At 37.6% G+C, this 12,767-nt stretch overlaps 1 protein-coding gene across 11 annotated transcripts in view; it reads right to left on the bottom strand.

Annotated features, from left to right (window-relative positions):
- Positions 1–3,452: 3,452 nt before the first annotated feature.
- The window catches only part of msi2b (musashi RNA-binding protein 2b), a 264,095-nt gene continuing 254,780 nt past the window's right edge, over positions 3,453–12,767 (bottom strand). For 5 of the 11 annotated variants that reach the window (XM_061055589.1, XM_061055583.1, XM_061055586.1 and 2 more), the window contains one exon: positions 3,453–8,945. In XM_061055589.1, coding sequence (XP_060911572.1) covers positions 8,901–8,945 — 45 coding nt within the window. In that variant the 3' untranslated portion in view covers positions 3,453–8,900. Of the gene's footprint in view, positions 8,946–10,501; positions 10,573–12,767 lie in introns of all 11 variants that reach the window. The other 6 variants (XM_061055579.1, XM_061055590.1, XM_061055584.1 and 3 more) reach the window with 3 other exon arrangements.

Below are 12,767 nucleotides of genomic sequence, written 5' to 3' on the forward strand. Positions count from 1 at the left end.
ACATGTTGTTTTAGGGGAATAATGAAATATATTTAATTATAGTGATTATTGTTATATTACCCCCTAGAGATTTGGTTATTGCACAATAAAATACATTTTATTGAGTCATTTCATTTCATTGTAATTTTCCATGAAGAATAAGAAAACACTTCACGATCTTAACAAACATCAAGGAGCAGGGAGACGCTCAATCTAAAGTGATGAAGTAACAGTGATATAAAACATAGATTTTATTGATGATGTCCTTTGACTGAATCTGAAAGAAACAAAGATACTTGTTCTTGACAATATTAGATTATCCACATCTACATCTATGGAAGAAGATTTTTAATTGTGTGATTTCATTTTTAAGTCACATCAGTCAGTTTTGGATTATTTCAAAGTTGATTGACAATCTCCTCTTGGAAAAAAGTTCTATCAGCTCAATAATAATTGAAAAAGATAAAGATGAAGTCTATGAAACAACTAAACTTCATTTTGAAAGAAACTCAATAGTCTTGGCAGCGCCCTCCTGTTTGTTTCCTCCTCAGAAACAGTCCAGGGACAGAGGCTCCACGCATGACGCCGTCTGCTTTCTTGGCTGCTGCCTGTTTGCCATTCCCACAAGGTCATTTGGTTAATGCACATTTGAGTTTTCATGGACTCTTAACTAGTTTTTAATCAGCAATTATTAGTGAATTGGAAGGCTGTGCAGGCGCGTGCCTCTCTGCTGGCGGGAGAGTGCCCATCAATGTCACGTCAATTTCCATGCCAAAGGCTACATTAGGCCTGCAGTCTGCGAGGAAACAGCCACCTGAGTGCCTCGTCTCCCCCATCCACAGCAGTCTGCACATCAACTATTGACTCTATTACACAGCTCTGTCAAAAAAATTTTACGCTTCAAAAGAGGAGCAACCATTACATGGCTGTGCGGGGAGATAATTTAGTGATGCACATACAATTAAGTGCATATCCATTGAACATTGCTCATTATTGCACTTGAATTCCTACAATGCCAGGCTTGTGTGAGGATCCTGGATGCTTCCCAACCTTTCATTCCAGTCCAATTTTCAAGGTTTAAACACAGGCTGATTATTGAGGCTGATGTAGCATATAAATACCTGTCATTTTCATCTATAGCTCACCTTACCTGTAATTGGCAATTAAACATGCCAACAGCTCAGACTGGCTCTTAATTAGTGTTAAAAAAATGCTGAGGGGCCCTGAAGTGTCCTCGCAGGCTGAGGATTGTGGGTCTCCTGCAGCATGAATATGCATGGCATCCAGGTATTCTTCATCCCTCTCCTCTTCCTCTCAGGCAGCAGACCCTCCTCTAGAACCAGCACTCATTCATTTCACCTCCACAGCTGCTGCAGCATTGTTGTCATGCTGCATCCTCTGCACACAGTGGCTTGTTTCTGTGTTTGCCAGGAGCTGTCACATTCAGCCTGTTAGCAAAGACCCATGGGAAATTTACACAGAGCGGATGGTGTGAGGTATACGGCCTTCAAATGAGCTGGTGACATGCTGCTCCAAACGCCCGTATTTGGTGATTTTTCTGTGCCAAATTGTATGATTTTGTTCAATGTTAAGCAGTAAAAATGTAAAATACAAACCCATTAAAGATGCAGATGACGATACATATTCATAATGTGGTGCCTGCTGCTCAAATATCACAACATTTTGTCTTCAAAACAAACTTTGCTGCCACACATTAACAACAGCTTCCCCTTTTCTGCAGTGAGCTGACATTTAGCTCCATAATGACGCCTGATTGTCTTGCAGTGTTCCAACAAAGACCTGAATCGTCGTATTATGGGCTGACGAGAGCCGAGCTCTCTGATCATAATGGCACTTTTAATTAGCACTTAATTAAAGGCAGGTGGAGTGGAAAGGTCAACCAGTTAGGCTGACTGTGAGTTAAGAACACAGACAGCGGAGGCATCAAGTGTTTGGTGGTGAGTGCTAACTACAGTGACCAAAATCAGCTGGACAAACTGCAGCCATTAAAAGGGGCAGAACATGTTTGTAAGTGTCCAATTTATTTAAACATTAATACCCATATTTTAAAAATGTTTGTATGAGATTTATATACGCATAAACCTTGTGACTGAGCTCCACAATCCTTTGTCAGACGAAAAAAAAAGCCAAATATCAAAAGCATCTTCTGTGAAAGTGAAACGATAGTCCAGACAATTATACATTCATTATACTAACACACACACAGTGTGATTTAAAACTCGTAGTGCCTCGGCTGTGAAAAACAGAGCTGGGAACAGTATTGATCTCAGTCAGAGTTATAGATCACCTTGTCTGAATGAGTGATGAAGCTGTCCGACTGTTGGTCTTACCTGACAAGCATTATTAAAACCTGATCCCCGAGTTTAAATGCAACACAAACATTATGCTTCACATTCAAAAAAAGGCATTCTTAGAATTCCAGAAATGCACTAAAATTGATTTAGCTCTTTTCATAATTATTATTATGTATGCATATTAATAATCTTTGCATCTAAATATTATAATGGTCTTTGTCTGTTGTTTTCATTACCAGATACGGGAGTCTCTTTAATGAAACATTTACAATATTTTGAAAACAGATACAAAAAAAAGTATTTCTTGAGGGAACGTTGCGGAAACTATTTATACTTTTACTGTGACTTATTCTTCTGCTTCACCTCAGAATTTGACTCAGATTTTTTGTTTCTGACATATGAAATGAAATTCTCCAAACACTGTGACAAACACATCAGAGGTAAACCCTGAGACTTTCTGTGCGTGTGTGTGTGTGTGTGTGTGTGTGTGTGTGTGTGTGTATCTCCCTCCTATCCATTGTACATCTCTAAGAGGCCTGTCATGCAGCCGCCTGTTTGCTCATCTACTCATCACATCCTCAGCCTGTTTATTCCCTGAGCCTCGGCTAATATTGATGCTCTCCATGTGATGCCGCTGATGAAAAAATAAAGCACTGATGGGATGCTGTGATCCTCATCTGAAAATGCTGCTGTATCTCTTTCCCCAGCGCTGTGAGCGACCACTGAGGGGCAGCAGAATAACACACCAGCACGATTGTTCACAGGGTCCCTGAATGCATCTTAGAGCTCAGGATCTATTAATCCTGCTGACTTGAGAGCAACCTCAGAGGATCCCGGAGCTGAAATGCTGAGTGAAAATGTGGCATTAAAGGAAAACACATTTGTAGAATACATTTTAGCAAATGCAACACCTAAAAAATAATTATATATATATATATATATATATATGTATATGTATATATATATATGTACAGTTTTCAGTTATGGTATGTCAGCAGATGCCTAAAAAATAAAAAGGGAAGCCTCTTTGAAGAAATAGTTCTCTTCATAATTATGAAGATTGAATCACTGCAGTTGAATTTTTTGATCTTTTCTAAATGGACAGTGCATACGATGTTTTAAAATACATATAAAAATACAATGAAACATGAAAACAAGTCATATAACAATCCAGTTTATTTTATTTATTTTCCAGACAGACACATCAATTTCTGGACCACAGTAGAGGATGGAAACCTTTCACAGACATTTTTTGTCAATATTATTATTTGAAAATACAAATATAAAATTAGACTTTCCACATTTGATATGTGAGAGACCCCCATCCATGTATTATTATTTTTTTCTTTTTAGTATAATTTACAACAGGGCTTAAGCAAGCCATATGATAACCTGAAAGATGCTTTCAGATGTCAGTCAAGTCTGTCTGTCTCTCGCCATAAAAAGTCGGTTAACATAAAAAAAAGGGGGCAAGTGTTAGGAATGGGCCGACGGCAGTGTGGAGAGCTCCGTGCACAAACATGGAAGCACAGCAAAGCCACACACTGACGCCCGTGCACTCTGAAGAGCTTGCAGGCTCTCCTTCAGGCCGAGCTGTCTGCTCTGAACACAACACGACATGGGTGAACATAAACTAATAATGAACCTGTGTGTGTGTGAGAGGAAAAATCTGTATACAGCTGAGGTCTCCAGTCTAATCAAATGAGTGCAAATTGCAAGTATATATTCATCTATACACATATATATATATTGCAATTGTGTGTTTATCTTTAAAAATGAGTATGGGTGGGATGGCAATGGTTTTGGACTAAAGGGTAAATTCACCCCAAAACACATCAGTACAGTTCAACTTGTGTGTTTTCTGTCACCTTGAGGAGTTCAGTTGGATTTGTGAACATGAAGCCATCTTTGTTTTATCCTCTATCAAGAGAGCCAGCACTATAAACGATGGTTACAGTGTGTACAGTGAGAGTCACTTTGTGGGCTGGGAGACTAAATTTGTGGTCACTCTGACAGTATCCACTATCTCTCAGAGATAAGGGCACACTGTCTGGTTTAAAACCATCAGCAACACTATGAAAAACCCTTTGAAGGTATAAATGCTCAGAAACGTTCAATGAAAGCCGGTCTAACTAACTGAGCCTGAAACGGTCCATGACTGATGTCTCTACTTTTTCATATTCATAAAACAGATTTGAACCCAAGGAGACAGAAACCTCACAGGTCGGTGTGATTTCAGGGCGTGAATTCCCCCCTAAGGAGAAATAGTTTGGCCATTGCCTAGCACTTGCCTCGAGATTCAAGTTTAAATGGATACGGTAGTACACTACAAATGTCAACACCTCTCAGGTTGACTTTTTTAATTTTTTGATTCTTTTTTTTTCTTTAAACCAAGACCCCTCCCCTCTCCCTAATGGATAAGCTAGTCTACTAAGATGTGTAACATTCATCAGCTGTAAACTGCTGTCAGTTTGAGATTAAATGAAATTACAGCAACAGAGCCATGCTACCTTAAAGTCCAAGCTACAGGATCACAAAACAACCGGAGTTCATATGGTGTGAGGGAAAATGAGCCGTTTCAAGATTGACTTCTTCTCCTCTCGTCAAAGAGGGTTCATTATCTAAGAGCCACAAGGGAATGAAACAAACAAAATCAATCTATATTCGAGCACTTGTGGATAATTTAATTCAGCTCTGGATGAGCTTCTTGTATCAGTTTGTAGGACGTTTGAGAACCAGTTAATGATTTATATATCATTTTAGATAAATCGAGGAAAAAAATGAACTGGACATTGACTTCCTGTTATCCCTTCAGAATAATAATCAACTAGTTTATGTGAGTGGGTTAACTGAAATTAATTATTCCTATTTTATCCATTGGTTGTGTTGTGTTGTGATGTGATGTGATATTTTCACACTTTAATGTGCCAATAGTTGAAGCATTTAGAGTTGAAAATATATCTTTGGAATAATTAACCCGGTTTTTCTTTGTTGTCTTATAGTTAATGGGAAAGCCTAGATTTTATTTAACCACTTTAATTTCTTTTTCCAAGACAAATAATCTACAAATGATTTTATTTCCAACAACCTGACGGTCTCTTAGATATAATGAGTCCATTTGTGTTCTTATTAATGTCCCAGTATTCAACTGTAAGGGCTCAAAGGGTGAATTAATGAAACAACTGCATTATTACTTACATTTTGTTTTATGATACTGGAAGAATAACGTGGAGTGTACACACAGTTTGGGCTACTTAACTGAATGTATTTGTTTGAACAGGTTTCATTAGCTGCTCATGTGAATCCAGCAGGTGCTGAAGGATGACATGCTGCAGGTTGTGAAAATATAATCTTTGCTACTTTTATTTGGCTTAGCCATCAGTCAAAGCTTTATGGTGCTGGTCCAACATGAATTCAAAATATTCCTTAAGACTGCCCAGTAGATGCTATAACACTAGTTTTTACTTCAATTCTACAGTAATGCCTCTTTCATTCAGAAATGTGTGGACTGCACTGATATCGGATAAAAACTAAAAACAGTTCCCAATTAAGATGAAGATCATTAGAATGCATAATGCTACATTTTTAAACCGAGAAAGAAAAGATGAAGTCCAGAGTATGCTTTATGATAAATGTGGCAGATCTGGGACATTTCTAATGCTGAAAGTAGTTATTTCATCACTCTGTGACTGATATTGTGACTTCTATGGTAATCATTTCTATGATTCTTATAAAATTATGACTGTTTTATTACATAACATCTATTCTCCATGATTTTAGCTTGTATCCCTCTTGACAAATGACCCAAAATTAAAGTTTTGCATATCTAGCGTTAGCATTTAAGGTAGTATGGCACACCCCTTTTAAAACATTCAAGGGTGGGGATCCAAATAATGCCTCGTGAACAATTCCTTCTTAGAGCGACGCTTCCTCTATTGTTCAACCGTGAGAGCTTTGGTTAGCTGAAACGATGTGAGAGTGGCAGAAACTAAAAAAAGTCAAACATACAGGGAATAAATTACAATGAACCTCTATGAAAAGAAGAGTCTGCAAATATCTGAATAACATGATCATTAAGATAAAGGTCTATCTTGACTGAGTCCTAAATCCACTATTCACTACGAGTATTATATTAATGAGTCCTATATAACATCTACTTGTTGTACTTACAGGAGATAGAAAAAGAGCATGGGGTGGGGAGGTGGGGTGGGGGTAGATATGAGGGAAAGGAGAGGTAGAGCAAAGGGAGAACAACAAAGACCACTACACTGGTATCAAAGACAGCACTCTGTTTACAAGTTAACTGTGATTTCTTTACACACTAATGAAATACATGAATGAGCAACAAAAAGAAGGAGGATCTCTGAGGATGGGGAATGGAAAGAGAGAAAGCAATGGATGCACAGTACATTTTAATAGTATATTACAATTATTCATATATAAACCACAAAGTATCAATGAAACTCGGATTAAACTTGAAATCAGCAAAGAAGCATCTTTCTTTTTTTTTTTTTTATAGATTTGTATTTCTTATTTTCTTTTACATTTAAACATTACAAGGGTCATTTTTTTCTCTTTACTGTTTCAATTATTACTTGATCACACCTTCGTTTCATTTACTGTAAAAGTATCCAGCATATTTCTTTACCTGGTTGTTTTGAAATCAAATCAAACCAAACAAGAATGGGGTAAAAATAAAAAAACAACAACAAACATCCGCAGCAGGTAAAGTCCTTTCAAAATAAAACAACCACTCATTCCATGGATGACTCTAAAAAACGGACTGCACTCTGGAAAATATGATGATTATTATTATTATTATTATTATTATTATTATTATTAATAATTGTTTGAGTAACATGATTTAGCACACACACTGTGTAAAAGCTGGTGCAGCGACAGATAGTGAATCATTCAGTGTACTCTGTTGACCCTGTATAAGTATCTTTAGATGAGACGTGGGTCTAATAGAGAAAGAAATCCAAGTGTACACTGCAACATATCAGTTATATTTCCAACGCCACAAACGCTTTCATCGAGAATACATTAACCCATAAATCCTTCATACTATCCCAAAGCACAGGGCCGTTTTGAAAAGCCAGCATATACATGTGCAAATAGGAAAAAAAGGCCTGTACTTCACTACTCACAGTGCAATGATTACTCGCTTTATTAACCTTTCAGTGTTTTCATTCTGTTTTTAACCACGAGAATAAATTAAACCTGCCCAATGACTCCACGCCAGAAGTCAAAAAGGCTGAGGTATGGTATCAAAACGTTGACTTTTTCCTAATTCATTCCAAAAAAGAACGGATTCAGAGAACAAGCGTTACATTAAAAGGGCTCGCGTAACAGAAGAGCCCAGATATTGTGTTTCTTTCCGAAGAAATTCATCAGGAACAAGCAGGATGACACAAACAAGAACGTACGACTAACAAGTTCCTCTCAGTATAAAAGTGTCAGAATGCACAGAGCACTGTAAAATGCCTGATTCAAGTTCTGATCTTCACCTCTAAGTACAGTGTGCTTTGGATTAAATCGTCTTTTTTTTTCTCTTCTTCTTTGAAATGATACCGATATCTCAACAGTTCAAACAAAAGATACCGTCAGGCTCCTTTATTTCTTTGAAACCTGTGTTGACTTAACTCTCTGTTTGTAAATTTTGCTGGTATGACACTTGTAAAATTATTCAGCTTCAGTATTTACAGAGCAAAAGTGTGTTCTGTCTCTGGGGTCGTCTTCCAGCACAAAACAAAGGTAGATTAATAACTGTTGACAGTTTTTTTTTTCTTCTTCTATTCACACGCTATAACATGTTTTCTTTTGACACACCATCACAAAAATATGCTATTCTCTCACTGAGTTGGTTATATGCAGTGACTGGAATAATATGTACAGCTACATTTCTTTTTCTCAAGTTTGAATTCACAATGTAGTTATATGAAATTTGTTATAGCATATATATATATTTCTAAACAACAAAAACAACACTTATAAAAAAGGACCATAAAAATATTGGAGTCCTCTTTGTATTGCCCAAAAATAGGTAATTATGGTTAACAATGCGACATCACACGAAATAAAACAGCTACTAAGATTTATTACTTAGATACCCTCTTGAAATTTTCCTTTAAACTGATTTTTTTTCTCCGAGTCTCTCCACACCGAGTTTCTTTTTTATTTGTGGAAAGACTGAATGAAACATCCAATCGTTTCTCTGGTACACTCACCGATACAAAGATGAAGACATAACTTGCAGATATTCTTGGCTATGACCCCCATATTCAAACAAAATCCATCTACACAAATATACTATAAGATTAAATAAAATGACACAAAATTAAAGGTTCAACTAAGATGACTTCCTAAAAGCTAATCAAAAACAAACAGAGGAAAGGAAACAGGTGAATGAAATCGACGTGAAACATCATACCAAACCAGGTCGTAAAGGTATAGGAGGTTTGGATTATAGTACAGCAGTTGTTATTTTTCTGAGATGACTAACGTTTTCTTTTCTTCTTCATGTGGTTCCAACTTTCGTTTCTTTTTCCTCGGGTGATGCTGTAGTGCTTGAAGTTGGATAGCATCACCTGCACACAAAGCCAATTAGAAACTTCGTCCTGTCTTTCCTGGGCCACCAGATATACTCTGCTGGGTGATAAAGAAAAAAGAAAACAAAAAAGAAAGCAGCAGCATTAGACGACTGTCATTTCATATCTGCTTAATTCCTGACACTACAACAAAAATATGTGGATATAGAGCACAGACTGTATGAAAAGATGGACAACATGACTGCTATCCAAAAGTGAAGCCAAAACATTTAGCGCTCCCCCAACTGGATGCAGTAAAGATGAAAAAACTCACCTCCTCCATGTTAAATGGTAAATGTTGCTATTCCAGTCTTCTGATTGCACAAGAAGTCACATTCACTGATTCACCCCACTAACTCACTGATGGCAGAGGTTGCTCTGTCAAGTGCCCAGCTGTCCATCAATACTGTTCCATTTACATGATGCTGGATTAACAGCAGGAGCAATTTGGGGTTCAATGTCTTGACCAGGGACACGTCTACATGTGACTACAGGAGGTGGGGATCAAACCCCCGAGATGACCAACTCTAGCACTGAGCCACTGCCGCCTTAACAGTAAAAACGGCAATTGACAGCACAAGAAGTTGGCGCCCGTCACCAGGGATATTTTGGCTTCACTTTTGTTCAACAGGAGGAGGTGGAGACTAGTCAACCATCTTTATATACAGTAATGGGAAATATATTTTGGATTCTAATGAGGCGCTGATATGTCTGCAGCAGAACTTGCTACAGGCATAACATTAGAACACATAACTAAAGTAAAGACCATCCTACTAAGGAGCATGTAGGTTAGCATTTAAAAGCTCTATATCTAATAGTTACATCCCTCAATGGCTTAGTCTTATACATGCATGTGCAGCTACTTTCTAATATTTAAGTGGTTGGATTGCTTTTATTAAAAAAAAAAAAAAGCAAACAAAAAACTAAATGTGCACAATGATGGTCAACACATCACACAGTGTATCTATGAAAAGGAGGCGAAAGCAGACAAAAAGCTCTCATACTGAATGGGTTTTAGTGATTCTATTGTACACACAGTATGAGGGACATTATTGGCTGGAATTACAGGGACAAAATAAACATGATGAAACTGAAATATTCAGTTCATAGAAATTTTTGGTTTTTGAGTCAATCGATCTGTTTTTTTGTGTGGAGAAATGTGAGAAGAATTCTGCCCCCTCAAAAGCAGAGGTCATGTAAGCAGGTCAAAAACAGAAAAGGGGGGTCTGTAAAGAATTGTAAATATCACAGACTGTTCAAGGGTGGCCATTTATTATGTCAAGGGACTTACTGGTTAATAAGACAGAAAAAGGAATAAATGCAGAGCTGTTAGCAGTGTGTGTGTGTTTCATGGTGCTAAAAACTTAAGTAGTTACACACATGTCTTAGAATTGAATTAGTTTTAAATAACTGCCCAATTGTTTATTTTGACTACCTCGACAACAGAGGCCTCCCAATTTGTGGCAGCATACACCCTCTGTCACACACACACACACACGCACACACACTTTACTACCAGCTCGTCATTTTGAGAGGGGTGAATAGACAACCAATCATGTGATGAACACATAGAGAGAGAGAGACTGATATCAATGCACAGTAAATAAAATGCAATACCTCTGATGAGATGGCAACCGGCCACCTGTTCAATGGTATCCATTTGTAAAAGCTGTCGCAATCAACGGGCCCTAAAAGTGTACAGTTAGTGCGTTTGTCAGTATGCATTTCAAGGAGAGAAACGTGAGTATCATTTCATTTTTCCAGCTAGCATAACTGTGAACTTTTTGATTCAGTTTGATCATGTTCAGAGAAGCAGAGCAGGAGACTACATCGTCACAAATATCAAACAGGTTATAATTTTGGAACAGAGACACAGAGAAAACATGGCTACAGGAAGCAGGACATGGTCAAAGATGTTAAAGAGTTATATAGTACACCTTCAAATCACTTTTCAGGTAACAATGATAATAGATTAACATAATGAGTGAAAAAGAAAAAGGGATAATAATAATATAAAACAAATTATCAACCCCAACTTGTCAAATGCAGCAACCCAAGTCTGTGGCCCCCGTAGGTTCAACTGTGAGTATAGGGATTAATCAGTGTCAGTTTGGCACAGGCAGCGCTCAAGGCCCAGGTTAGCAAAAAAAAATAAAAAAAATGCAACTTTAAATTAGACTTTCAAAAGAAATCTGTAAAGTAATTGATAATAATCAGAAAACATCCAGTTTGATTTCAAAATAAAGCAAGCAGAAACACATTTCACACTAATGGCTTTTGGACATTCAGCAGTTTTCAACATTTTCAGCCACTTAAAGACTCGATTCTGCACGAGCGCTGTAACCAAGTTCAGTCCTCAAAACGCCCCTGTACTTACAGAGTGCACCCACATATGTGTAATATTTGTGTCACAGTGTGTTCAATCACAGGGCGTTAAGACGCTGCGAAATCCTGAGAATAGCGTTAAAGATACGGCCTGTGAGCACACAGCGGTAGCTCCACATACACACACACATTTAGGTATGCACAAACACACAGCTCTGTTCCGCCTCGCTGGATCTGACGTAACATATCGCAGCTCGTTACCCCTCATTACGGCTCTTTCACTTTGGAAAAAGATAAGGTATTTATTACATTTAAATACGTCCAAAAATACGTATGCTGTCACTATGGTGTGATGCTAACACAAGGGAGAATAACAATAATGATACCGATATATATTGGTCAATATCTTCCTTAGATCAAACACTGCACTGAATTATAAATAATGACTATATAAAAATAAATAAGAAATTTAAATTGAATAGCCTTAGTTATATCGGCGATATATAAAAGTAGCCGATATCAATAATCATGTACTATTATGGGCTGGCTGATTGATCGGTCGGGCTCTACTACAGAGTAAAGTGAAGCGTTTTGCCTATGACCAAGCTGCTGCATTTGACGATTTTGGGCCTGAAAAGGACTGAAATAAACACACAATCCTCAATTCATGCCAACATACGAGACTGATTGAATCTGAAATCATGCAGAAAACAGGATCATAAACCTGTATTAGTGAGATCAGTGTGTTTTGGAGTATTGAATGCTGTTCTTTAGCAGCTCAGTAATCAGGATGCTGTGAATAGTACTGCTGCTGACAGGTCTGAAGAAATCCTTGGATTCAAATACAGCAGAGAAAAGAGAAGCACTTTCCACAGCGATTATCTGTCTTTATCACTCCAATCAGCTAATTGCACTCTAATTGTCGTGCATAAAAAAAAAACAGTTAAGTTCATTAGTTCTTCTTCACAGAGGCTGTTTTGATATTGGCTAAAGGGATTAATAAAATCACTGGAGCGTGAGACCGAGCTACAAATCAGCGACTCTGAAGTCATCCATGAGGTTGTGACATATGATGATCCGACGCGTTATCAGTTCAGCAGCAACCTCAGGAAAAAGAAAATGAATTATGAAGCACATTTGAGTTCTGAATCATGCCCGGATTTAAATGTTCTGAATAGAGAGATCATCTGGCTGAGAGCAGGAAGTCACATCACCTCTCTGCTTTATTGCCCTCTGTTTTATTCAACCGGTGATTCAGAGGTGCTGATTTAGTGCCAGGTATCACAGGCACAATTTCACAATCGGTGGAGGGACCACAAAAGCTCCCCTGCATTTGATGTGTTTAGTAAAAACAGTGAAAACGGTGTCAAGGGCTTTTTTTTTTAAAACAAAGCCTGTGACCCTGTTTAGCAGTAAAAAAAAAAAAAAAAAAAGCCTTTGTAGCTTTTGTGGTTAACACAAGTCTAGGTTTTACATTTTTCAAGTGTGTACAAGTGTGGCTACAAACTGTTGAAACAAATGCAAAATAATGGAAACAAATCGCCTCATTTCCATCTGT

The sequence above is a fragment of the Labrus mixtus genome, chromosome 14 (assembly GCF_963584025.1).
Source record: "Labrus mixtus chromosome 14, fLabMix1.1, whole genome shotgun sequence".
In the NCBI taxonomy this organism is placed as follows: domain Eukaryota; kingdom Metazoa; phylum Chordata; class Actinopteri; order Labriformes; family Labridae; genus Labrus; species Labrus mixtus.